The sequence below is a fragment of the Telmatherina bonti genome (assembly GCF_933228915.1).
Source record: "Telmatherina bonti genome assembly, chromosome: 1".
Lineage (NCBI taxonomy): Eukaryota > Metazoa > Chordata > Actinopteri > Atheriniformes > Telmatherinidae > Telmatherina > Telmatherina bonti.
The window spans coordinates 37,726,072-37,753,006 of NC_136619.1; the positions used below are offsets into that span (position 1 = coordinate 37,726,072).

Here is a 26,935-nt window from a genome sequence, read left to right on the forward strand (position 1 = left end):
TTTACTGACTGTAGAGCGTTCAGAGAAGAGAGGATGCGAGATGGATTCTGAATGATCCTTCATCAGGAGATGACAAAGTGTGAAAATTTGCTAAAGTTCAGATATGGGACTTCAGCACATGAATCTTGATCTGCGGAGAAATGCTTAAAAGATTTGAAAAGACTTTAAATACAAATCTGGATTTATTTTTTAGCTTAATTGCACTTTACGCTCTTTTCAATACAAACTAATTTACTCATATTTTTATTTCTGTTATGGTATTTTAATGGTGTGACATCATATTCATGCCCAGGCGGGCTAGACCAGTTGAATCCCAGCATGATAACTATCACATAACAAGAACACCTCATTTTTACCCCTTGATTTAGTGGAAAAAAGTACAAATACATCAAGATGTTGATGAACTATCCTTTAAGAAAACAATCTGTGCAGTTTCAGCTCCATTTTAGTTCAACATTTATGTGTGTAGTAAAGTTAACAAATCACAATGATGTATTAAATCACGAAAACATTTCCTGACATGCATCTGGAAATAAGAAAATCTGGTATTTCACATTATAATAAGAGAAAAACGGTCAAGAAGTTATTTTAAGTGTACATATATGTACATTTCTGCATGCTTGTAGTAATCTGAACTGACTCACCTCATATCATGAAGTCAGATGTATTAAGTTAGTAAGATATAAAATATTTAACAAATTATCCTCCTGCCTTGGAAATGCGTCATGTTAAAACATTTTTAAAAGGCAACTTCACATATTTAAAAACGTTTCGCGGGCCAAATTTGATCTCTTGTGGGCCGGTTTTGGCCTGCGGGCCTTATGTTTATCCCCCCCTTGGGGCCGATTCTTATCTCTCTCCTCAAGCGGCACCCTGATGAGCGTCCCCCACCCTCTCTGCTCAGCGATGCAGCTCTCGCTGGCATACCTGCTAAAAGAAAAGCAGAATGGAAAACGTGTCTCCGCCGCTTGCAAGGTCTAAAAGTCGGTGAAATGTCGACAGTGGCAGCAGAGAGAAGGTCGGGCTGTAAACAGAACACCATGTGTGGCTTCGTACGTATTGAAATAAATCTCGACATGTTAATAAACCTCAGCTTCCTCAGGCATCGCTCATTTCCATGCTAAAATATTTCAAGGCTGTACATCAGAGGAACCAGATGCTCCTTTTAAGCCCGCATGTGTCTGAATCAGCAAACTGTGTTTATGTTCCTGCAATGTTTCCGCTCTGCGTTCAGGGCCGCGCTCCAGCGAGGGCAACTGTAACCAGAATAACGGAGGCTGCTCCCAGAAGTGTCAGATGGTCAGAGGACTGGTCCAGTGCACCTGTCACACTGGATACCGACTGATGGATGACAGCCAAACCTGCCAGGGTAACACTGCCTGTGTGTGTGTGTGTGTGTGTGTGTGTGTGTGTGTGTGTGTGTGTGTGTGTGTGTGTGTGTGTGTGTGTGTGTGTGTGTGTGTGTGTGTGTGTGTGTGTGTGTGTGTGAGATGGATGTGAGTGAAAGTGTGTGAGCAGGTTTAGGATATTCATGACCTCTGCAGCTTTGTGTTTAACATCTGATAGCTTCACTGACTTCCTAAATATAGCATGAGCCTAAAATGCATGTTGGTGTGTTGCCACACATTCCTGCCACATGCAGGATTATTATTAATCTTTACTTTTATAACCTCAAGATGTGTCTTGGGAAAATGTGTGACTCATATGTTTGATCATTATTAGATAACTTGTATGTGAAATCTGTAGAGAACCACCTGATTTAGTTTTTTATGGGTAAATAAAAGAATAAATTAAATAAATACAGTATCCACCAGTTCAAATCATTTAGATTGAATTAATTTATTCATTTTTATGGTTTAACCTTTTGGGTTTTTGCACGACAAAGATATGATTTTGATTGAATATGGCTTAAATAAATAAGAACTGGGTGTTCTTTACCAACTTAAATGCATTTGCATAACACACTGGCTGCCAGAGACATCTGCTACAACAATGGCTGACAGGCAGTCAGTTAATTCATGCATTTGAAGGTTTGTCTAATAGATAATCTAATAAAATAATCAGATAAACTGACAGCAGCTCTCTAGTGCAAGTATCATAGTGTTTGCAGCAGATGCTAGCATGCAGCATCGTGGCTTCTGTGAGGCTAACAAGCTAAAACAATAAGAAAATAATCTGAAGGCTAAAAATAACGAAGTTGACCTGAATAAAACAAGATGCATCATCAAAAGAGAAATTCTACATGTAATAAAAGCTTTGTTTGGAAACTGCATCTCCATAGTGAAATGAGGAAATCTCTGCAGCCGTGTGATCTCTCTGAACACTTTCAGATATTCCTAGTAAACTTGTGAGATTTGTTCAAATGTGTAAATATCAATGTAAAGTGTTATATATAACAGATAAATGTCACACAGCAGCACAAATGAAAAAGGTTTAAAGTAAGAACCACGTTCAGGATGAAGGTGAATTCTCGTCTTTATGTGCAGCTGTAGATCTAAACTTCTGTCAAATCAGAGTTCGGTATGTGAAAATTAGCTCTGCAAAGGTCCAGCTCTGAATAAAATCAATAAAATCTCCAAAATGGCTTGTTTTACACATTCTGTTCTCCCAGAAGGAGGACCTCCGGATACTCTGTGACCTCAGCGCTGCCACATGAAGCAGCTTTTCTGCATCTGCTGCAACTGTTTAGAGTTGAATTCCCTGCTCACCCTGCGGGAGATTGACTCCACTGTTTCCTTCCCCTGTCATCCTCTGTGGTCTGTTCCAGATGTGGACGAGTGTGCTGAAGAAGGCTACTGCAGCCAGGGCTGCACCAACACAGAGGGGGGGTTCCAGTGCTGGTGCGTTCAGGGCTATGAGCTCCGACCTGACAAGCGCAGCTGCAAAGCTCTGGGTAAAACGGCTTTTCTGTGTTTTATCCGCGGCGTGTGACCACAGAGTCACCAGAGTTTGACCTCTAATAAAAGTTTGGTTGCACAGGGTTTGTAATTGCTCCAGCTGAAACCATATCCACTCTTCTTCTCTGGGGTCTTGGGCTCACTCTGAGGGTCTGGACTAGATTTAGATTAGCTGCAGAGTGGAAGCCTGGTAGAGCAGCCCATCAATCTGCTGCAGGCCAGTGTTAAACCCAGGTCATGTCTGTCTGCCTCGAGCCAAACCTTCGCCTCCACGGAGATTAATACTCTGCGTTATTAAAAGTGCACTTCGGCTCTGGTTCTGCCTCTTTTATCTGCATGTTTCCTGCATCAGTTTGCTCCATTCTCCTCCGTGTTTGCTCCGTCCTTCAGGTCCAGAGCCGGTGCTGCTGTTCGCCAACCGCATCGACATCCGCCAGGTGTTGCCACATCGCTCTGAATACACCCTTCTGCTCAACAACCTGGAAAATGCCATCGCTTTGGACTTCCATCACAGCCGTGAGCTGGTGTTCTGGTCGGACGTGACGCTGGATCGCATCATGAAGGCCAACCTGAACGGCTCCAACGTGGAGGAGGTGGTCTCCACGGGTCTGGAGAGCCCAGGTGGGTGCGGGAGCTGGTGGGTCGCGGGTTCAGATGCAGGACAGCAAGCTCTTCATCATTTACCCAATTTATTCAACTCTGCCTCTCTGTCGGACAAAGCTCTGCACCCCCTCACTTCATTTATCACCTTGTAAGAGTTCAGCGGTGTGACATCAACACGGCTCAGACTTCTGTTACTTCTTGTCTTTTTTTTTTCTTTCATCTTCATTGTCTGTTTTAGTTTCCTGCTCCAGTTTTAGCTTCTTTGTTTTAGTCTGCTAGTCTTTATCCTTTCACCCTGGCTGCCTTTTCCTTCTTTACTATTCATGTTTTTATGTCATCTTTCTTCCATGCTTTTTCATGTTGTTTCAGTATTTACTTAAGCTCAGCCAGTAACATCTGTCCTGCATGTTTTTAATGAAAATAGCATATTTAGCTTTTTTTTCTTTTGCTAAACATTCCCATCTACCTCTTTTCTCTTCTTCTCATATTAAACTCATGCCTGGAAATGTTTCTCCAGTCCTTTACCACAATGTTAAACCCCTACATTGGTCCTGATGTATTCATCAATACCTTCAGGCCTCGTGTGTGTCACAGAAAGGTTTTATGTAACGACAGATGAGCCCAGTATGAAGAGAGTCGTAGTATCAGAGAGTACATGAATACGTCCTTGTCATAAATGCTTTGTTTACCTTTAAAAGCTACTTGAAATGAAAACTGTGTGTCAGCTGGATGAAAAGGGAAAAAAACATCTTGACGGTCCCTGAAATGCTGAAATCAGCTCGTGCTTTGACCAGTTTAACCCTGGAGAGAGAAGTTTTTACAGTTAAATGAAGACAGAATTGAGATTATTCTGCTTGGAAGCAAAGAGAAGAGGGTCAATGTTGCTTAACATCGGATGATTCAGGCTCTTATAATCACCGACCGAGTTGATGGATTCAGATCTGACTGTCAGCAGTCAGATCAAGGCTTCACTAAGGGCACCTTTACATCAGGCATTTTTTAATAAAATGCTAGTCTATTTGCTTGAAAAGTCCGCTTCATTTGTGGAAATGTGAACGCACCAAACGAATTCTGATTTGGATCAAAGAAGCGGACTCGGTCCGCCTACAAACGCAGGTCTCAGTCCGTTCCTAGTGGACCAAATACGGGAAGCAGACTAAAAAGTGACTTTGTGCATTTAGCGACGCATTGCATTGTGAGTAAATACATGGTGATCATCCTCTGCCTCGTCTGCTGTTCATACTGCACTCATTGTTGCAGAGTATTTCTGCAGGATACCTGCATAAAAACCCAAAACAAGGATAGTTTCCCTAACAGAGTTTTCTTTTTAACGCTGGTCTTGTCCTCTATTTTTCTAAATACCAGTGCAGCGCCAACTTTGTTCAGAATGAGGAATATATTATTCTGCTGGTTTGGCTCGTGGGGCCAAACATGAGCACGGTCTCAGTCTGCATAGAAACACCCCCCTACACCTGAGCCGAGTCCCCGATCGGGCCGAGTCTAGCGGGCTATCCTGAAATGTGCCCTGAGACGCTTTTCACCATCAGAAACATCAACAGAATGAAAAGTTTAGTTTCCCAGAACAACCAGTAGAAACTCCTCCATACATTCATCTCCAGTAGAAAGGATTACTGGAATGGTCTTTTAACAGGACTTCCTAAAAAGAGCTGAAAACATCTGCAGCTCATCCAGATGCTGCTGCTGGAGCTTTAACCAGGACTAAGAGATCTGAACACGTCACACCAGTTTAACGTCTTTACACTGGTTTCCAGTCAGTCACGGGATAGATTTTAAATCCTTCTGATTGTTTACAAATCCCAGAATGGTTTAGGACCAGAATACATCTGGGATATTTTCACAGAATATAAACCGAGCAGAGCTCTTAGATCCAAAGACTCAGGACAGCTAGTCCAGGCCAGAGTCCCAGGCCAGAGTCCCAGGCCAGAGTCCCAGGCCAGAGTCCCAGGCCAGAGTCCCAGGCCAGAGTCCCAGACCAGAGTCCCAGACCAGAGTCCCAGGCCAGAGTCCCAGGCCAGAGTCCCAGGCCAGAGTCCCAGGCCAGAGGTCCAGGCCAGAGTCCCAGGCCAGAGTCCCAGGCCAGAGTCCCAGGCCAGAGTCCCAGACCAGAGTCCCAGACCAGAGTCCCAGACCAGAGTCCCAGACCAGAGTCCCAGGCCAGAGTCCCAGGCCAGAGTCCCAGGCCAGAGTCCCAGACCAGAGTCCCAGACCAGAGTCCCAGACCAGAGTCCCAGGCCAGAGTCCCAGGCCAGAGTCCCAGGCCAGAGTCCCAGGCCAGAGTCCAGACCCAACATGTAGAAGCAGCATTTAGCTGTTATGCTGCAAACAAGTGGAACAAGTTGCCAGTGGAGATTAAACTCTCATCAAATGTCGACACTTTTAAATCCAGGTTAAAAACATTTCTTTTCTCATGCGCCTGCATGAAATCTGCACAGCAACTTTTACCTGATCTTGTTTTAGTTATTTTAACTTCTGATTTTATTTTGATTTTTGTTTTTTGTTGCTGCCTTTTCGTACATTCGAATGCTTTCTTTGCGTGATGCTTTTAGTGTTTAATGTAAAGAATCTAAATTGTCTTGTGTGCTGTACAGCTGAACTTTCCCTTCCTGTGGACCCCGGAGTTTCTCAAACAAAAAGTTAAATTACCCTGGAAGTGGTCAGAGAAAGACGCATACTGTAAATGCTAATAGTAGTAAATATAAAACAGGAGGGAAGTTACTTGTGTAATTTGCATAATTAATAGCAAAGTACACTCCTGGTCGTTGGGATTTTTTAATGGGGAAGTGTCCAGAAAACCACACATGTACTTGATCAGCAGTGAAAAAGTTGTCTCTGTAATCCTCTTTACATCGCTGACTGTCCATGGCAACAGGTTTGGGCTGATATCCAGCTACTTCAGTGTTTTTCTCTCCTTTAGGTGGACTGGCTATAGACTGGATCCATGATAAGCTTTACTGGACAGACTCTGGGACATCCCGCATCGAGGTGGCCAATCTGGACGGGACACACCGCAAGGTGTTACTGTGGCAAAATATGGAGAAGCCCAGAGCCATCGCACTGCACCCGATAGAGGGGTACGAGTCCCAAAAACACACATGCACAAACACTCCATAATTCACCACAGATGCTTTCAAATGTACACACATTCATATATGCATATCCCCCCTGGATGTGTCCTAGTTGTCATGCAGCAGCAGAGCAGCGATTAAAGCTTGGCAGCACAGCGTTGCCCAGAGGCGAGCATCTGTGTGGAACAAGTAATTCATGAAAGGGGCAGCAGCAAAGTGCGTCCTCCTCCTTGGGTTGGTATGCAGTGGCAGGAGGGAGTTTTGGATGAAACCCCAGTGAAATTTAAAAGAAGAAAGCTCATGCAGCTTCTTAGGAAGCTCATTAGCATGAGCTAACTGAAAACTAGGAGATAGGCTGGATCCATCTTCCCTCTGAGCTTGCACATACCAGCGTGTGGTAATAAGGGGACAGAAATGTAGGACTTGTCCATGTCAGACGCCTGCTGTGTCACAACAACCCGTCCGGTTCTGCCTGCCCAGCTTTATCTGTAAGCAGGTAAACTCAGCATTACTGTCTCATTTTCCCCCACAGTAAGATCTACTGGACGGATTGGGGCAACACGCCTCGCATCGAGTACGCCAACATGGACGGCTCTAATCGGCGGGTCATCGCAGACACTCACCTCTTCTGGCCCAACGGCCTCACCATCGATTATGCCGGCCGCCGCATGTACTGGGTGGACGCCAAGCACCACGTCATCGAGAAAGCGGACCTGGATGGGCGCAACCGCAAGGCCGTCATCAGCCAAGGTAAACGCTCATCTGTCTGAGTGTAATCAGGCTGCTTGATGACATCAGGGCAGAAAGATCCAGACGCTTTGTGGTTGTGCTGATTGAAAAGGTCGGTCTTCCTCACGGGTTACGTACCTGCTTCTTCTAGGAGACTTAAAACCAGAAATTTCCACAGATATTCTAGTAAAGCTGGGAAATGTCCCTCTCTGCTGTGCTTCAGTAAAGACTGCAGCTACGTAGCCATAGCTTCCAGGTGAAGTTAACTGAGACTTTTTCTGACTCTTACTGGTTGTTTTCACTCTGGTTTAGTGCAAATAGCAATTAAAAAATTCACTTTTTTAGTCATTTTTATTTAAACTGCATAAAGCTGAAACTGTTTCACAAAAAAAAAAAAAAGATGCGATATCTTAACATTTTGTTGTGCATTTTTCTTAAGTTCTTATTAATTTTTCTCATTACTTTCAATGGTCCACCTGTTGGATTAATCAGCCGATCACAAGGCAGCAGCTCAGTGCATTTAGACATGTAGACATGGTGAAGATGACTGACTGAAGTTCAAACTGAGCATTAAAATGAGGAAGAAAGAAATTAAGTGCCATTGAATGTGGCACGTTAGTCTATTTAGAGTATTTCAGAAACTGCTGATCTACTGGGATTTTCCACACAAAGCCATCTGAAGGCTTGACAGAGAACGGTCTGAAAAAGCAGCTGTCTGGATGAAAATGCCTTGTTAGAGGTCAGAGGACAATGAGCAAATTGGTTCAGGATGATAGAAAGGCAACAGGAGCTCAGATAAACGCGGCTTCCACCAGGCTATGCAGAATATCATGTTAAACCTTGAAGCAGATGGGCTGCAGCAGCAGAAGACCACATCGGGTGCCACTCCTGTCAGCTAAAATCTGAAAAATGATGCAGTTCACACAGAATCACCAAGACTGGACTACAGAAGAAAGTCTGAGTCTCCATTCCAGCTCTGCATTCAGATAGTAGGCTCAAAATCTGGTGAAAACCTCATGGAAACATGGATCCATCCTGCCTTGGATCAATGGTTTCAGCTGCAGGTGGAGTAAATGTGTGGGGAAGACTTTCTTAGCCCACTTTGGGGATCTTGTTACTGGCTGATTATCATATAAACACCACAGCCTACCTGAGTGTTGCTGCTGACCATGTCCATCCCTTTCTGGGCACAGTGTAGCATCTTCTGATGGTTACTTCCTGCAAGATAACGCACCATGCCACAAAGCTCAGACTGAGTCCGAGTGAACCAGAAAGGATGCAGCATGCAGGTCTGGCAAGTGCCTTGTTTGAGACCTTCACTAATCATCACACTCACATGCAAGGAAGTGCTCTTACATTAGATGATGGATGATGCGTTACAGTAATCTTTCTCCATTATGGCATGTGGAGTTAATCAAGGCGACATTTCCATTAAACAGCACGCACATCAGCCTCCCACGGAAATAAACGCACACAGAAGCCACAAAATGGCAACAACAACAACAAAAAAACCTTCCTAATGTTGCTTCTGTTTATGTTGTTGGATCCTGCAGAGAAGTGTGTTTGTGTTCATGTGCAGGAAAAGTGGAGATGATGTTTGGAAAGGAAAGCAGACACAAACACAGGCCAGCTTCAGAGACGTCATGCTGTAGTTCAGCTTCTCCTGATGGCTTCTGTTGTTTCCTGCTGCGTTCGTAGCAAACAAGCAGCCGGCAGGACGTTCGGATCGCTGGGAAGTTTGTTAATCTGGCTGTCAGGCTGAGACTGGCTGCAGTGGAACTCAACCAGATCATTATGCAGGTTTTTGGGTTTATTTTAAAGGGACAGAAGCATAATACAGTTTTATCTCCAACTTCTGATCACCAAATGTAATGAATTGTTTTTTTTACTTTACATCATTAACTCGGTACTGAAAAATGAACCAAAATGCTCCAAAACGCACGGAGCTCTCTGCTACAACAATGCAACCGTGCATTTTCACTGTTATGTCATGGCCTCAACAATTCTGCAATCCTCACACATCCTCACATCGACTGTTGGAAAGCTGCTTGTGGGAACAATAAACACTAAGAAAAGATCCGACTTGGATGTCAAAAATTTTTATATTAATATTATTATTATTGCTATTATTATTATTTTTCCAGAATTTATTTATAATTAATTTACTACTTTTGTCAAATAAAAAAAAAATTATAAAAAATATTAAATATTTAAAAAATATATTGATTAAAATGTAGAATATATTACAGGGGCTGGGTTTAAAAAAAAAGGATTTATTGATTTATTTATTCCAAATTTATCAATTCATACATTTTTCTGGAGATTTTTTTTTCTTCTGTTCATAAATTCTCACATCAGACAACATGTCAGTCATCTGAAAATCAGACAGAATTTTTTTTTTGTTTTAAATTCTCTCTGGGAAATGAAGATGGAAACACTCCTGCTCCGGTGTCCCGCTGATAACGTTACGTCCATCACGATTCATCCACCGTACATGTAGGAATTTCTGAGTCGGATTACAGCCTGAAATCGATCCACTATTCTCTGCAGGTTCAACATAATATCTGACAGAATGAAGCGGTTTCATCAGGACATTTAACGAAATGAACGAGTTTGACAGTGTTTCCAGGGAAACGGCATGTCAGAAACACGTGTAGATGTGTCATTTCACATTATTCCAGTTACCTTATTACTCCCAGGTAACTGACTGTGATTGTCATCTAAAGGGGTTCAATGTTCTCTGCAGTTATCTGAGGATGTCTTTAATATTCCAGAATAATGTGAAACTGCTCGATCAGCTGTGAAGGAATCCAGATAGAATCCAATCAGATTAATAGAAAATTAAACGAAATAAGCTCAAATGGAATCAATATAGGAAATTTGTGAAGCTACCATATTTATTACTTAATAAAACATCTTTTTTAAATTGAAAACATCTGTTTAATGACCAAAACTCAGAAGAAAGAGGACGTGGAAATGTTGGAGTGTGTGTGCTCGCCATCGCTCCTGTGAGCGCTCCTTAATGATGTGTGCTGTGAGGATAAAAGGCTGTAATTGGCCCTGTCCTTCCTCCTCAGCCTGTTTTTGCTCAGACAACACACAGGACAAATGGGACGTGTGTGTGTGTGCGCATGGTTACATTCAGTGCCCTGGAATGTTAACGAGCGTTTATCTCCCTGCACCTATAGTTCAGCGTGTGTGTGTGTGTGTGTGTGTGTGTGTGTGTGTGTGTGTGTGTGTGTGTGTGTGTGTGTGTGTGTGTGTGTGTGTGTGTGTGTGTTTGTTGGCCGGGCGTGTGCCAGCTCCTCCCACAGGTGTCGCGGGTGGATTCGCTGCTGTGCACATGACACACCTGTGCAGCTTGAGGAAGGATGGCGTGCTTGTCTCCGTATGTGTGTGCTTGTAATTTAGTCATTAGTTGCCATGTTTACTGTGCACGTGGAAATGATGGCGTGGCACATCTGGCTGCCTGTTCCTCAGCTGTAACGGTGGCGTTTGGCTCACCTGGCTGAGAGGCTGCAGAACCCAAACACAAGCAGTTCTGATGCGACTCCTCTCACTCCCTCTCTTTCTGATCTGAATCCCTGTCCGGTAAAAGAGGCAGAAACTAAATCAAAACTCAAAAACACACCGGCTAATAAGATCCTGGGCGACAGTCTGAGGGCGTTTCGGTTCTGTTCAGGCGGAAATTGCTCCTGAGTTGTGAACAGTCGTCTTCATATGAACAAGTTTAAGGCAGCGACACGCCGCTTCAGACTGATGGTCAGTACGAGTCCAGGGATGTCCTGAGTCATGACATACCAACTGTGAGAGAAAAACAATGTTTTTATCCCAATATTAATAACTGATATTTTGCTTGTAAAACTTGCAAATATGAGTTTGGATTTTAAAGCAGAGCTCTAGCTTGTTGTGAGCAACATTTGATTGAACTTTTAGGTGTGTAAAGGACAGAAACACTCCTTTAACATCTGGATTTAACCAAAAAATGCACCAAAGGTCGATCTAAACTGTGGAAATAATCTTTATTCAACCTCCATTTTTTTATTGATTCCAGCGAAACGTAAAACTTGGATACCTTTTACATTGATGTTTAACAAATCTAATCTTTCCTTTTATTCTAAACTGTATATTAATATGTTTTCTCAACTAAATATTTAGGGCAACATCTTTGTTTTATTTGATCAGAACGCTCCTGTTTTGCTTCACCTGTGTATTCAGGATCCTGTTTTTATTTATTTCTATTGTCTCGACCAGAGCGGAAGGTCGTGACAATAATGAGGGAAGGCCACGCTGTTTATACACAAAGATGTATTTTATTAAAGAAAGAAATGAAAGTATGTGTCTGCAGCGTGTAAATGTGGAATTCCGTGTTTTGAAGTGGCTGCATGTTCGTGTCTGAACAAACCAAGCTGGGCTGAAAGGACTCGAGAGCAAACAGCCTCATGTAGCCAGGTGCTCTGATGACCGCAACCGCCCATAGCACACCTACCTAAATATAGAAAATATAGTTCTATTTATATTTATTTAAGTTTTGTTTTATAAAAATTCCTCCCAACAAGCAGCTTTTTTGTCTGTAAAAACCAAGCGAGCCGCCTTCTGTCCATCTGGAGGCGACAGATTCGGAGTGAGAGGACGAGGAGGTGCTGCGTGTCGGTTAAAGGGGCCGCGACTGTGAAGGCTTAGCGGGACGTTTGATGCCCTGTCGACCTGCAGCTGCTGCTCCAGCTGTCCTGGAATTTAAAAAAAAAGAAGAAAAGCTCAGGAGATAAAGGGGTGGAGGTGCAGAGAGGACGAGAAGAAAGGTGACCGTGTGAAAAGCAGGCGCCTCAGGAGGAGGAAGGAGGGTGTACTGTTGTCTCGTTCATGGTGGGATAAGATCAAAAACACAAACACACTTTGCTGGAACCACTTCTTCACACACCTGGACACCAGGAAGACTAGATATGGTGGCGCTGCTCTGTTATTTTTGCTCTCTAAACTCAGTAACATCAGGAAAAACTGAATGAAGGTGGCATGAAGCAGCGAATGAGCAACCGAGCGGCAGGAGTGCATCATTCCTTCCACCACCAGGAATGCTTGTGAAGCTGCATTTCTAGAGCAGGGTTGAGATAAAAGAAGAAATGATTACATTGTTTTTATGTGGTTGAGGCGATGCGTCCCGCCGTCTCCAGCAGGACGTTCCCCGTCAGGGATCCGTCACTGCAGCTTGTGTGATCGCAAAAGCAAAGTTGTTGTGTCGACACATTTCAAGGCCCTGAAGCTTATTTTTGCAGCCTGTTTCCTTTAAACAAACACTGAGGTTTCACATGTAAACATTATTATCAATAATGCAGAATGTTGGTGTGTGTATTCTCTCTGTTCCTCTCCGGGGTGTGAAATGCGGTAGAGGCTCAGTCAGTCAGACAGATCCTGCTTATTTAGACAAATGCTTGTGACAAATCTTAGACTTGAGTATTTCAAGACAATCATGAAAAGCTCTTCCCTTTTCTTATGAGGTGTTTTCTCTCCTTTCTATTTCTGTCTTCCGTCTGTCCTCTCTGGTCCAGCAGTACAAACTCTACAATTCAAACAACAATACAAAATAAACATAGAAATAAAATAAAAATTCAGAAAGTCAAGGAGATCATTATATCTATAAAGCTTCCCTTGGCAGAGAAAATTTGCTCAGCAGAACACAGCATCCAGACCATCATTCTGCTTGCCTAAATGCTGGACAAGACAAAAAAAAAAAAAAAAAAAAAGAAAAGCTCTTCTCTTATTAAACTGCATTAGAAGAGCACAAAGACCTCCAACGACAACAAAACCCTCAATTTAGGAGAAGCCAGAGCTTTTAATCTTTTGCATTATTCCACATATGATGTTTATAAATCTTGTCGGCTGTTGGAAAAATCTGATCTGTCATTAAAAGCTGCAAATTTGGGGAAATAAAGATGAAAAAAAGAAGTGGGTTTTATTGATGTAGCATCAGTCCGTCTGGGTTTAAGGCTTCCTCTTGATCTTCCATTCAGAAAAGTCGCATCATGCTTGGAAAAACCATGGGAGTGCCTCTGGGGTCGGAGCCATCGGCCACAACTAAAGCAGCTGCAGGCAGATGAGAGGCAGAGTAATTGAAAGCAGCTCTAAATGAGGACAATATGACATCAGCCGAGCCCACAGCGCAGAACGGGAGGATGTTTGGAGAGTGTCGGTGGAACATGCCGGTTTTCTTTACTGTTCTGATTCAAACCATCGAATCTGCATCACAGATTAGTCACAGAGTTTCAGATTAGACTCTTGTTTGTTTGCTTTGATGGTTTAACTTCTCACCAGTAAAACGTGTAAACAGTGGCGTTTCCTGTTGCAGGTTTAATAAGCCACTCTCTTTCTCGCCTCAGGCCTCCCTCACCCCTTCGCCATCACCGTGTTCGAGGACAGCCTCTACTGGACCGACTGGCACACCAAGAGCATCAACAGTGCCAACAAGTTCACCGGCAAGAACCAGGAGATCATCCGCAACAAGCTGCACTTCCCCATGGACATCCACACGCTGCACCCCCAGAGGCAGCCTGCAGGTCGGTGCCTGGCAGGTCCCAAAGAGACCTTCACAATCCTTACCTCTCAGATGGATGGATGGATAGACAGATAGATGGATGGATAGATAGACAGATAGATGGATGGATAGACAGATAGATGGATGGATAGATAGACAGATAGATGGATGGATAGACAGATAGATGGATGGATAGACAGATAGATGGATGGATGGATAGATAGACAGATAGATGGATGGATAGACAGATAGATGGATGGATAGACAGATAGATGGATGGATAGATAGACAGATAGATGGATGGATAGACAGATAGATGGATGGATAGACAGATAGATGGATGGATGGATAGATAGACAGATAGATGGATGGATAGACAGATAGATGGATGGATAGACAGATAGATGGATGGATAGACAGATAGATGGATGGATGGATAGATAGACAGATAGATGGATGGATAGACAGATAGATGGATGGATGGATAGATAGACAGATAGATGGATGGATAGACAGATAGATGGATGGATAGACAGACGGATGGACGGACAAACGATAAGATCTTTCGATCTATCTTATCGCAGGACGAAAAGGCAGAAATGTGTCATGGAGAAATATTCTATCTTTTCAGGAGGAGGCGGGAAGGTCGGGGGGAGTCAAAATTTTATTTTAGCGCTTTTAGGTCTTCTAAGGTATTATTTTAAATAAAAGTATTGATAATCACGTGCTTTACAACAGACCCTTTCATGCAAGTTACCAGTAATCTATGGAGATAGGAGATGATACGGAGAAAAGAGACAACATGAAATATAACAGGAAACAAAACAGTATCTGATGAAAAGCCTGACTGAATAAAAGGCTCTTTAGCTGCTTTTAAGTCGATGTGAAGAAACCAGCAAAGCTTTCCACAACCTGAGGGCCTCTGCTTTAAACGCGCTGTCCCCTCCAGACGTGGACCACTGGCAGACTTGAACCAGCGGACCTGAGAGAAGAGATCAGCCATGTTTCCATCAGATGACGTCAGTTTCTCGTGTCGGGTAAAAACGTAGCGGCAGCGCTTTGAACTGAACGAGCTCCTTCAGCCTAAAAAAGCAAAAAAAAAAGCTGTTGCAATTGTCTGAATGCGGTGAAATAAAGCACATGTAATCCTCTCCAGTCTGTCTCAGAGAGGAGTCTGTGGAGTTGGGAGGTATTTTTCCAATTAAAAGAAGCAGTTTCCAATGAATTCATTAGACTGCTGCTGCTGCAGAAACACAGCAGAGCCAGCTTTCTGAGGACAGACGAGTCTAATTCATTTGTTTGGTTTTACCTGCATTAACCTGTAAGCAGTTATTACACATCAGACAGGACGACTTCTGATTGGCTTGAAACGTCTAAATGAGATGTGAATGAAGAGTTTGTTGTTTTTTGTTTTTAATAAGGTCAGCAAAGGTTAAATAGAAAACTTATTGAAGCTACTTTCCTCCATGCTGTGATGATGTTTTAGTGACAGAACTTGCTACCGTGTTCCAGTCCAACGCTGTGGAGGAAAAAAACAAACCATTATAAAACCCACATTGTTTGGCCATAAATAAAAAAAGCCTTCCTTTAAACAGAAGAGTTTTGGACGGAGATTCTCCTCCTGCAGTGCGACACCCAGCTTTCTGACATCTTTAGCCAACGTTTAGCTGTTCGGATCATCTCTGTTTGACCTTGTTGCTTCTTGTTTTCAGCCAATCCCAGCTTGTTAAATTACCATCTGTGGCTGTCAGGTGTTCCTGGAGAATTCATGATTTTTTTTACCTTTAGTTTTACCTCTTTCTGTCTTTAAACAAGCAGCCGAGCGTTGCAGAGGCGGCTCCTACATCGGCTCTGACTAGCCAGAACCTGGAATTAGGCAGACGTTGCTGCTGAGAGAACAGTGTTGAGATAATAAACCAACACTGCTTTGTTTGTGTGTTTTATCATCCAGTTTCCCTTGTTGAACACGGAGAGGCGTAGATGGTTGTAGCTGATCTGAATGATGCATTTGAGTGCCTTTTTTTAATTTTCTGGCGCTCAACAACAAGAGCAGACCCACCTAGGTTTGTTGTATGAAAGAGGTTTAGTGAGAGAAATGATGCCACTTCTGAAAACCTCCGATCTTCTCGGAGAGGAACGAGGCCTGAAGCGGCAAGGAGGAGATTTAAATGCTGAATATGAAAACGTGAACGGTGTCGAGGACAGACACCCGGCATGGAAAGGATTATTTAAACGTATCGTTGCACACAGAAGCGAAAAGTCGTCTCCTACGGCGGTGAATCCACAGATGAAAGAGTGATTTGTTGCGTTAGTGTTGGACCCTGCGGCGAACTGGCCAGTCGAGAACTCTTCATCAGCGTGACGGCGAACACTTGTGTTCTTTGATAACAAACTATGTTGAACTTGTCTTCTGGCCAAGAGAACGTTTTTGTTTTCGTACTGACAGAAATTCTCCAGCAGCCTGACACGAATATGAACTGCAAGCTGCCTCTGTGTTGGCAGGAGGGGGGGTTATAGACTGATCCTTTGTTTTAGTTAAGAAGCTGTCAGTCATCTGAGGTTACATCCATGCAGGACGTAGAAGTTAAACAGAGGAAAGATGCTCCAGAGGGGGAATGAAATCTGAAGCGTGCTGACAGTCGGCAGAGGAATTTACATGTTGCGAGCTAACATGCTAACTGTGCTAACAGTATGGAGGAAGGGGGGGGGGGGGCGACATGCAGCTTCAAACTGGTTGGAGGAGAGGAAAAAAATAAAAGCTTTAACTCTTGAACAGTTTGCTGAATCGTCTCGTTCTTCTTCAGGTGGAAGGAACCGGTGTGGAACCAACAATGGCGGCTGCAGCCACCTGTGTCTCCCCAGCAATAAAACCTACACCTGCGCTTGTCCCACCGGCTTCAAGAAGGTGGACCACTACAGCTGCGCCGACAGTGAGTTCCTTTATGACATTAAAAACTTAACTCAGAAGCTAGTAATGTTAGAAGCTCTGTAACGCATCTTGTGCTTCATCTTCTGCCTCCTCCCACTTTCAACTGGGAAGTTTGGCTTATCACCCAGTCTGTGTTCAGACGCTAAATTGGAAAAGTTAATCCTGTAACACAGTTAATCGGATCAGCCGCCAGTTGAGGTGTAAGCTGTTGGAGCAAAGAAAATTTTGGAGAACAGATAATGCGGAGGATTATAAAAGGTCTGCTTGACGTAAAACAGGATCTCAATTACTGGAAAAATTGAAGCAAGTTAAATGTTTTACAGCTGAATAAGTGAATCTGTTTTTCATCATTACTTCTGCTTTTAAAATGTTATGAATGTTCATTTTTAATTTTTTACAGTTATGTTAAAAGTTTTTATTTAGATTATTCAGTCAGGCTGATGAGATTTTTCCTCATGATGGCTGCTAGTTGTGTCTTTGTGGTCGTGCTGTTTTGCTGTCTTCACTGTTGACCCCGCTAGAAGACTGACAGAAGACCTTTGGTCTTTAATCAGGTCTTGACAAGTTCCTGCTTTTTGCCCGAAGGACGGACATCCGACGAATCAGCTTTGACACTGAAGACATGTCCGATGATGTCATCCCTCTGGCTGACGTACGCAACGCCGTGGCGCTGGACTGGGACGCCAAAGACAGCTACATCTACTGGACGGACGTCACTACCGACTCCATCAACAGAGCGCTGTGGAATGGCGCCAAGCAGGAGGTTGGTGACAACTGATGTCATAGCTGAAGGAGGCATCAGGAAATGTTTTAAAGATTATGCAACGCTGCCATCTGCTGGAGAAGATGTGAAGCGCAGCATCTTGTCTTTAAATCTGTTCATTATGTTAATAAAAGCCTCGTTTGGGACAAATAAAACAATCAGTTCATGCATGTTTCAAGCTATATCTGTGATTCAGGGAGAAACTATATAGCAGAAGGAGTCACTTCCTTGTGTGTTGTTTTTTAGGTGGTGGTGGACACCAGCCTGGAGAGCCCAGCAGGTTTGGCAATTGACTGGGTGACCAGCAAACTCTACTGGACTGATGCTGGTAAATGACCGAACAAGCATTATTTCCCACACTGTGTAGATGCATGTTGCTTTTAGAGTCTAACTTGTCGTGTTTGGGGTGGAAGGTACGGACCGTATCGAAGTGTCTAACGCCGACGGAAGCATGCGGACCGTCCTGATATGGGAAAACCTTGACCGGCCCAGAGACATTGTCGTTGACCCAATCGGAGGGTGAGATGATGAAGAAGGTTTAGAAAAAAACCCCAGAACCAGCTGAACAGAGAATCAGACTCCTGAATGTTTCCTTTTGCTTGTAGCTTCATGTACTGGACTGACTGGGGCGCCAACCCAAAGATCGAACGTGCAGGAATGGACGCTTCCAGTCGCATCGTCATCATCTCAACCAATCTGACGTGGCCCAATGGGCTCGCCATCGACTATGAGACCAAACGTCTGTACTGGGCCGATGCCGGCATGAAAACTATTGAGTTTGGCAACTTTGACGGGTCAGACCGGCAGGTAAAATGCATGTTTTCATGCTGGATGACATGTTTAAATGTATTTCTTGTCATCAGTAGTGAAGTCAGACCAGTCCAGTCTGCTCAGGAAGATTTAAAACTCTGTACTCAGGTTCTGATTGGCAGCCAGCTGCCTCACCCTTTTGGCCTGACGGTACACGAAGACAAGCTGTATTGGACGGACTGGCAGTCCAAGAGCATCCAGAGTGCCGATAAGCTCACTGGTTTGGGACGACAGACGCTGGCGGAAAACTTGGAGAATCTCATGGACATACACATGTTCCATCGGCACCGTGAGACAGGTGCGTGCACGTCTCCATGAACACTGAAGCATTTATACAAAACGCACTTCTCCAGCTTCCGTGTTGTTTTGATCCTTTAATGCCAAAACTCGACACTGAAACGGTTAATGGCTGAATGCAAAGTTTCAGCTCTGACTTAGTGACATTTCATCAACGGTGTTAAAGTTACACATACGCTGCAGCATGCCGTGTTAGTTTCATCTGAACAGCAAAGTGTTTTATTTAAAACGATCCATTTTTTTCCTGGTGACTTAACTAATTATTAGGGGTGGGAAAATCGAACCGAAAAATCGAAAATCTGGATTTTTTGTTTCACAATTTTAAAATAGTTTTTTTTGTTAAAAAAATCTATTTTTTTTTTTTTTTTTTATTCAATTAAATAAAATGAATCCACTATAATAGTTTTGTCATTTTTATTGGTTTTATTGATATTTTTACTTGTCTTCTTGGGTATTATAGCTGCAGAATGATGGTCTGGCTACTGTGTTGTTTCTTCTAAATTAAATCAAGAAAAATTACTAGCAAAAAAAGTTTTTGTTTGTTTTTAATCCACAAAAATCAGCAAAATCGAAGAATTTTAGAATCGCAATTTAAATCGAATCGAATCGAACCCAAAAAATCGGAATCGAATCGAATCGGGACAAAAGTATATCGTCACAGCCCTACTAATCACAATCACAATGAAACTTCCCCAGTTTATTTCTCATGTTGTGGCATAATAATCAAAAGATTAGGAGTCTGGACTGGTGTGAAAATGAGTAAAAGAGTTTCTGAAACAAAGAATGAAAAAGTATTACAATTGCAAATGGAGAAAGTGTTCAGAAGTGTGATGGAGCAGAAGTCTGGAGGGTTCAGATCAGAACCTGTTTTCAGCCTTAGTTATTGTTCCCATTCAAGGTTGCCATTCAGACTCTTTGGCACCTCTCAGCAGACAGAGAACCCCTCGTCTGGTAGATAAAAAACCTCTAACTGAGTAGTTTTCATAGCTGGAAGCTTGTCATCCCAACTTACCATGTGTGCTTTATGTTGTATAAAAATAAAAGCAGATAAATGTTGGACATAATGTCCCATTAGAAGCAACCCCGGCTTAGAAATGCACTTAGAGAGAATCTTTTACCATAGAGAGTGAACTACTGGATATGGAATAACATTTCCATAATGAGTAACATATATGTAAATACATGTAACATGGAATACCACATTTAGTAAGATACAATATAACATTTCCACTACACTCATATTAATGAATAATTCATCATATTACCAGCCACAGGAAGTTGTGGTTATTTATTTAAAGGTTTTCTCTGTGAAATTGTTCAGAATATATTTATGATAAACGTGTGAAATACAATTAAAAGCTTCCGCCTCAGAATATATTTTTTAAAAAAGTGCATTTTCTTTCTGATATTGTTTCAATTTTATTTTTAATCAAAGACAAAACCAGGAGTAAATAACGAGTCCAAAACTAATCATTATTACTAATAAGTCAAAAATAAATATAAACCAGTATATCCAAACTGATACATACATACACATACATGTGAGGATGGTATCGTGTACACAGGAGCCTCCTACAGCGTGAGGACGTATCGACCAGAGTTACACCAGTAAAAAGTTGGCGTTTAGCATCTTTGGGCGGCTTTCAGCAACAACCTAAAGATGGAACAATGAATTCACCGTGCAAGGCATGATTGTGTTGCTGCGTTATGTCTTTTGCTTTTTGTGACACTCGCTTCTTCTCCCAGTTTGACCACAAATCTCTGTTGAACACCCAGTGATTATGGAGCACATTTAAAAGCCCTGCAGAGTGCTGGTGTGGACATCACAAGTTCGGTCTCTGCTCAGTAAACGGACCTCTGCTGTGCACGTTGGAGAACTGTCTGCACCGAACCTCATGTGTGAATCAAACACTATTCATAGTTGTCCACATTCTCCACTTGTTGTGTTTCAGATGTGCTCTTTCTGAAATCAGTCTTAATCTTTGATAAATTTAAATCTAAGAAGATAAATCGAGCTGTCATTTAGCCCATCTCGGAGCATAGAGCTCTGTTTTCGTTTGCTGACCGCAGGTCTTCCTTTGCATTAACCATATGGTTTAAAAAGGCCCAAGTCTTCTTCATCCATTACATCCTCTGGTATCAGTCCTACATATATGACCTGTGATATCTCACTATTTTCCATTTGTTGTATCGGTAAACCTTTTAGCCATCTGACATCATCTCAAAAACTTTCATAACTGCTTATTTGTAAGATTAATTAGTGATATTTTCAGAAATGTTTTATTTTTTAAGTAATACATTTCAAATATCTTGGACACCTCCAACTCTGGACCACAGGCAGGATCTTTTCTGTCTGCATGCTACATGCAGACAGCTCAAAACAATCATATCATAGTTTATTTCATATGAAAAGAAACTCGAATGAATCGTCAATCCTGTTTCTGCAAATATGTCATTATTTAATTAAATATGCACAATTTGCTCATGTGAAGTTGACCAAAGTAGATCAAATAAACATCTAAATGTGTAATTTTACTGTAAAACTTTGTATAAAAGCAAAAAATTCCAAATTCTGTGCTTGGAAATGATCTTACAGTAACAGTACTGAAGCACAGAATTGTGGGAGAAAAGTATTTTTGTCCGATCATCTACGAGCCATTTCAAGTGTTCTCTTAGGCTTGTGACAAAGGAAACGTATCTTTTGTTGACTGGGCTCGAAGCTCGTATTAAATGTCCTTGCTGTCACTCGGGGGAGTGCAGGTAAACTGAACCCAGAACCAAAGTGACACCTCTGTAATCCCACTGATGTAAGGGACTTGCCCCCGTTCCCAGAAGGGTTTCTCTGTTGGGATCTGTTACTCTGAGCGCTTTGTTTGCCCCAGTTTCTCCCAAACCTCTCCGATTTTTTTTCTTCTCATTTTACATCAGAAGTAGGTCGGTGGATGATCGGTCCATGTGTGTGTGTGTGTGTGTGTGTGCAGTGCACAACCCATGTGTGGTGAATAATGGAGGCTGCAGCCACCTCTGTCTCCTGGCGCCTGCCCCCAAAGCCTCCAGCTGTGCCTGTCCCACAGGGATTAACCTGCAGACGGATGGAAAGACATGCACACCTGGTATGGAAAACTCCCCACAAGACGTAACATTAAATAAAAGAAGAAGAAAAATGCTAATAACAGAAACAAAGAAACTTTTTTATCCCAGCAGTATAAAAGTCTGTCAGCCTCTTGTGACTCTGACAGGGAGGTTTTATGTGACGTGTGTGCAGGCATGAGCAGCTTCCTCGTCTTTGCTCGGAGGACGGACATCAGGATGGTTTCTCTGGATATTCCCTACTTCGCTGATGTGGTGTTGGCTGTCAACAGCTCCATGAAAAACACCATCGCCATTGGCGTTGACCCTAAAGAAGGTTTGTGGCCCAACTCTTCTAGAAACCTGTTTTAGGATGCAGAAACTTGAGTTTCGCCGACTTCTCCTGCAGGAAAGGTGTATTGGTCTGACAGTACGATGAAGAAAATCAGCAGATCCAACATTGATGGGACCGCACATGAAGATGTCATATCTACAGGTGGGGACGAGGGACATTTCACACATATTTCTGTGTAATTCTGCTAAAGTATGTTGTCATTACTTCACATCTCTTTCTTTTTGTAGGACTGATGACGACTGATGGGTTGGCGGTGGACGCTGTTGGCAGGAAGATCTACTGGACGGATACGGGAACCAACCGCATTGAAGTGGCCAACCTGGACGGCTCCATGAGGAAAGTTCTCGTTTGGCAAAACCTCGACAGCCCCCGAGCGATCGCCCTCTACCACGAGATGGGGTGAGGCTGCCATTGTGATAGTTGGTTTTTTTAAATCTGGTTTCATTTGATCAAATGCTTTAAGCTCTAGATTTTATTCTATATCACCACCATTCTCATCTCTGCATCCTTTATTTGTATCTTTTCTCTATTCCAGCTATATGTACTGGACGGATTGGGGAGAGCATGCCAAGCTGGAGCGCTCAGCAATGGATGGATCTGAGCGTGTGGTCCTCATTAACAACAACCTGGGGTGGCCTAATGGCCTGGCTATCGACATGGCCGGATCACAGTTACTCTGGGCTGACGCTCACACTGAGGTCGGTATCGACTGGATGAATTTTTCTTCTCAAATCTTGTATTTTTATTTGGGGGTGGAAAAAGTCTGGTTCTCTGCTCTGGGGATTAGAGGATTTTCTGCTCTTAAATTCATTCAAAGTCACTTTCAATTAGATGTGTTTAGAGAGATTTTAGCCATTTCTTCTTAAAACAAATGTTTTAGAAACACGTTAAACCTGGAAAGATGCTGATTTGTTTCTGATTTGGAAGACGTAGAATGATACCCAGCGACATATGACTATGGATATCATGAGAAACTGAAAATAAACCTTGTTTCTCTGCAGCGCATTGAGGCGTCTGACCTGAATGGGCAGAATCGCCGGACCCTTGTGACTCCAGTCCAGCATCCCTACAGTTTAACCCTGCTGGGGTCCCATATCTACTGGACCGACTGGCAGAGCCGCAGCATCCAGCGAGCTGATAAAAACACGGGGGCCAACATCATCACTGTGAGGGCCAACCTGCCTGGCCTGATGGACATCCAGGCGGTGGACAGGGAGAGGCCACTGGGTGAGTCAGAGCAAAGAGCTGGCTTTATTTCAGAGATTTATTTCACCTCTTTACATCAGTCTGTCTGTTTGTGGTCTCTTTAGGTTTCAATAAGTGCGGCAGAAGGAACGGAGGCTGCACCCACCTGTGCCTGCCCCGTCCCAACGACACGTCCTGCGCCTGCCCCACTGGCATCCTGCTAAAGGGAGATGGCAGGTCATGTGATGACTCACCGGAGACCTACCTGCTCTTCTCAAACCGTGTCAGCGTGCGCAGAATCTCCCTGGACACCAATGACCATACGGACGTTCACGTACCTGTACCGGAGCTGCACAATGTCATCTCCATGGACTACGACAGCGTAGAGGGAAAGCTTTACTACACCGATGTCACCCTTGATGTCATCAGGTAGCGGCACAGATTCTTATATTTATCGTATATGTCCTATAGTATATAAATATATAAAGAAAGAATTAAAACATCTTTTATAAACACAATAAGCTAAATTCTGGATTTGAAATAACCTCTGTTTTGTACTTTGTGCCGAAGGCGTGCTAATCTAGACGGCAGTGACATGGAAACGGTGATCAGCCAGGGCCTGAAGACCACCGATGGGTTGGCTGTGGACTGGGTGTCCAGAAACATGTACTGGACTGACACTGGACGCAACACCATAGAGGTGGCTCGTCTTGATGGGACAAGCCGTAAAGTCCTGATCAACAACAGTTTGGATGAACCCAGAGCTATCGCAGTGTTCCCAAGCAAAGGGTGAGAATGAGACGCGAAATGGGCTTCACATGCATGTTCATTCCACTTTGCTTCTGCCTTTTCTTTTAAGAAGAATTCAAAGCAAATACTTAATACGATATTCAAAATTAAGTTCCAGTGTTATATGATTGTTTAAAATAAAAACTGAGCTAATTTGCCATGAACAGGCTGCCTCGTCCATCCACTTAATATTCAAGTGTTAAACACAGCTATCGTTGTTTTATCCTCCACACTCGGACGTGCAACCTGAAGTCAGGATGTTTTTGTGTCAAGGGCGATTTAAACCACTGTGTTGATGTTGCGGTTGCCTCCTTTTTGCAGTTTTAATCAAAAACACACAAAAAAAGACTTTAGCCGCTTTATATTCATGTGCAGTATCTTAACATCAACATGTAATCCCTGGTTTATAGTTTGGCAGTACTCATTTTTCATATTTGTTCTTTATCCTTGTGTATTTATATCTGTAATTTATTCTTAAAATAATATCCAGAATTCTATTTATCTTAGTATGCTTTGTTTTGTATTTTTTATGTTAATTAGCTTTTTTTTCTTTTTTTTTTTTCTCAACTGTATTTCATGTATTTTAATGCTGCAGAACAAATTCAATTTCTTATTGAGGATAAATTTATTACTCTACATGTCGTCACATCCTAAAAACTGTCAATGAATCAGAATTTAAATTTTTCAGAGGGAAAAACACAGAAATGTTGTCTCAATAGTTATAAGTCTTTTCTCTTTATTTTTCCTTACGGTATAAAGTTAATCTTTTCTCTGCAGGTTTCTCTTCTGGACGGATTGGGGCAACGATGCAAAAATTGAACGATCTCACTTGGACGGTTCGGACAGAAAAATTTTGATCAAAACCGACCTTGGTTGGCCCAATGGTCTCACATTAGACTATGACACGCGAAGGTCAGAATAAGAAGCATAAAATACATCTCATAAGTATGCTTCTGTCCTTAATAAACATGTCATGTTACTTTATTGTAAGGTTTCATTATCTAAGGCCATTGTAAAGACAGTAAATCCTTTACAAATCATACAGCTATTAAAATGATTCTATATCAACTAAAGTTGAAAATTTTGTACCTTTTATAGTAAAATATTGTTGCGGGTCATACATATTTTCATACCTAAAACCCCTGTGGTATTAAGTAATCTTTGTAGTTTTAAAGCCAAGTCATTTAACAATAACAGCCTTTCTTCAAGCTCTTACGACTATTATACGATCTGGATGATTGAGAATCTACACAAGACTCTATCATTTATAAATTAGCATGCAATTTTAGCTTGTAATCATGCTAACCATTGTTTGCACATATTAGCATCCTGAGTCATTTGTTGATTTAACTTGATAAATTCTTTGGAAATAGCAGAACATGTGGTTCAGTTGTTTTTTATACCAACTTACTTGATATTGCTTACTGTTAATATTTATCATGTTTATCTGTTAGTATTTAATTAACAGAAATGTACTTTTTGCAAAAAGCTAACACAGCTAATGCTAGCTTAAAGCAGCTTGAAGCTACTATTGCTAACATTGTGTCAAGCAACATGAGTAACATTGATAATGTTATTAGAGTCTCATCATGCTAGTTGTATGCTGCCAATGAACTGATATCTAAGTAAAGATATAAATTACAACAAGCTGTAAAAAAAAAAAAAAAAAAAAAAAAAAAAAATATATATATATATAAGAAGTTTAATTTTTTAAATCTTTTTTTTGCTGTTGTCTGACTAAACAGCAGCACACTTATAAATCTGTGATATTTCCTTTGCAGGATCTTCTGGGTGGATGCTCACTTGGACAGGATTGAGAGTTCAGACCTGAATGGGAAGTTTCGTCAAGTCCTTGTCAGCCCGGTGTCCCACCCGTTTGCCCTTACACAGGTACCCCTCCCAACCATCCTCTACTGTTGATCTCTGGGCTGACCTTTCCTCCCGGCTGCCTCCTCCACTCACCTGCTCTCTTTGACTCATCGGCTCACCGTGTGATTCTCATTGTCGTCTTTTGTCCTGCAGCTCATACTGAATCCATTCACCTTAACCATTTCTTCTACTTCCCTTCCACTCTGACCCTCATTTTTCTTCCTTCCCCTTCTTCCTCTCATCCCCCACTCCTTGTCGGTGTTTTTCTCTTCTTCTCCCTCGTTTCCCCAGTTGAAGCCGGTGTCCTCCCCTCTAATTCCTTTCTCCCGACTCTCACAGCAAGATCGTTGGATCTACTGGACGGACTGGCAGACTAAGTCCATCCAGCGAGTGGACAAATACAATGGCCGAAACAAAGAAACAGTGCTGGCCAATGTGGAGGGCCTCATGGACATTATAGTGGTTTCTCCTAACAGACAAACAGGTAAGGCGTTTGTCCTCCATGTGACGTGGAAAACATCGACTCTGTTTATCAGCTTCTCCGTGAGCTGGGAAGATGAAGCGGCCGGGTCCAACATCTGAAATATGACCACTGACTTGGACTACCATTAAAACACATCTGATTCAGATCATCTTATTATTAATGAACCAGGTGTTTGGATTATTTGTGCCAGTCTAATATAATCTCTCAGAATATAATCTGAATATGATCTTGAGCGTCGCCCTGCTGGTGTCAACCAATTTCAGAAGTCTCTTTACTCTCTGTATGAAGAGAAACACACCTTATTTCATATAAAATATTCCGATTCTTTGTATTGAGTTTTAAGTATTTTCTGTTCTTTTCATTAGGAACTAACCTCTGTGGGATCAATAATGGAGGTTGCACTCACCTTTGCTTTGCCAAGACCAACAGTTTTGTGTGCGCCTGCCCAGATGAGCCAGATGGGCGACTCTGCTCCACAAGTAGGTTTCTACATCTCACTGAAGTCCAATGCTGCAAAAAAAGTGTGAATTCACCCAAAATA

The 26,935-nt window shown here is 42.4% G+C and overlaps 1 protein-coding gene across 3 annotated transcripts in view; it reads left to right on the forward strand.

Moving 5' to 3' along the window:
• The window catches only part of lrp4 (low density lipoprotein receptor-related protein 4), a 139,728-nt gene that overhangs the window by 105,094 nt on the left and 7,699 nt on the right, over nt 1-26,935 (forward strand). For 2 of the 3 annotated variants that reach the window (XM_079240913.1, XM_079240912.1), the window contains exons 10-33: nt 1,235-1,369; nt 2,768-2,893; nt 3,288-3,518; nt 6,436-6,592; nt 7,119-7,336; nt 13,690-13,866; nt 16,649-16,774; nt 17,328-17,536; nt 17,783-17,864; nt 17,950-18,055; nt 18,142-18,343; nt 18,455-18,644; nt 21,625-21,756; nt 21,909-22,049; nt 22,122-22,208; nt 22,295-22,466; nt 22,603-22,765; nt 23,069-23,294; nt 23,378-23,681; nt 23,823-24,041; nt 24,819-24,953; nt 25,823-25,931; nt 26,250-26,394; nt 26,760-26,873. In XM_079240913.1, coding sequence (XP_079097039.1) covers nt 1,235-1,369; nt 2,768-2,893; nt 3,288-3,518; nt 6,436-6,592; nt 7,119-7,336; nt 13,690-13,866; nt 16,649-16,774; nt 17,328-17,536; nt 17,783-17,864; nt 17,950-18,055; nt 18,142-18,343; nt 18,455-18,644; nt 21,625-21,756; nt 21,909-22,049; nt 22,122-22,208; nt 22,295-22,466; nt 22,603-22,765; nt 23,069-23,294; nt 23,378-23,681; nt 23,823-24,041; nt 24,819-24,953; nt 25,823-25,931; nt 26,250-26,394; nt 26,760-26,873 — 3,906 coding nt within the window. Of the gene's footprint in view, nt 1-1,234; nt 1,370-2,767; nt 2,894-3,287; nt 3,519-6,435; nt 6,593-7,118; nt 7,337-13,689; nt 13,867-16,648; nt 16,775-17,327; nt 17,537-17,782; nt 17,865-17,949; nt 18,056-18,141; nt 18,344-18,454; nt 18,645-21,624; nt 21,757-21,908; nt 22,050-22,121; nt 22,209-22,294; nt 22,467-22,602; nt 22,766-23,068; nt 23,295-23,377; nt 23,682-23,822; nt 24,042-24,818; nt 24,954-25,822; nt 25,932-26,201; nt 26,395-26,759; nt 26,874-26,935 lie in introns of all 3 variants that reach the window. The other variant, XM_079240911.1, reaches the window with a different exon arrangement.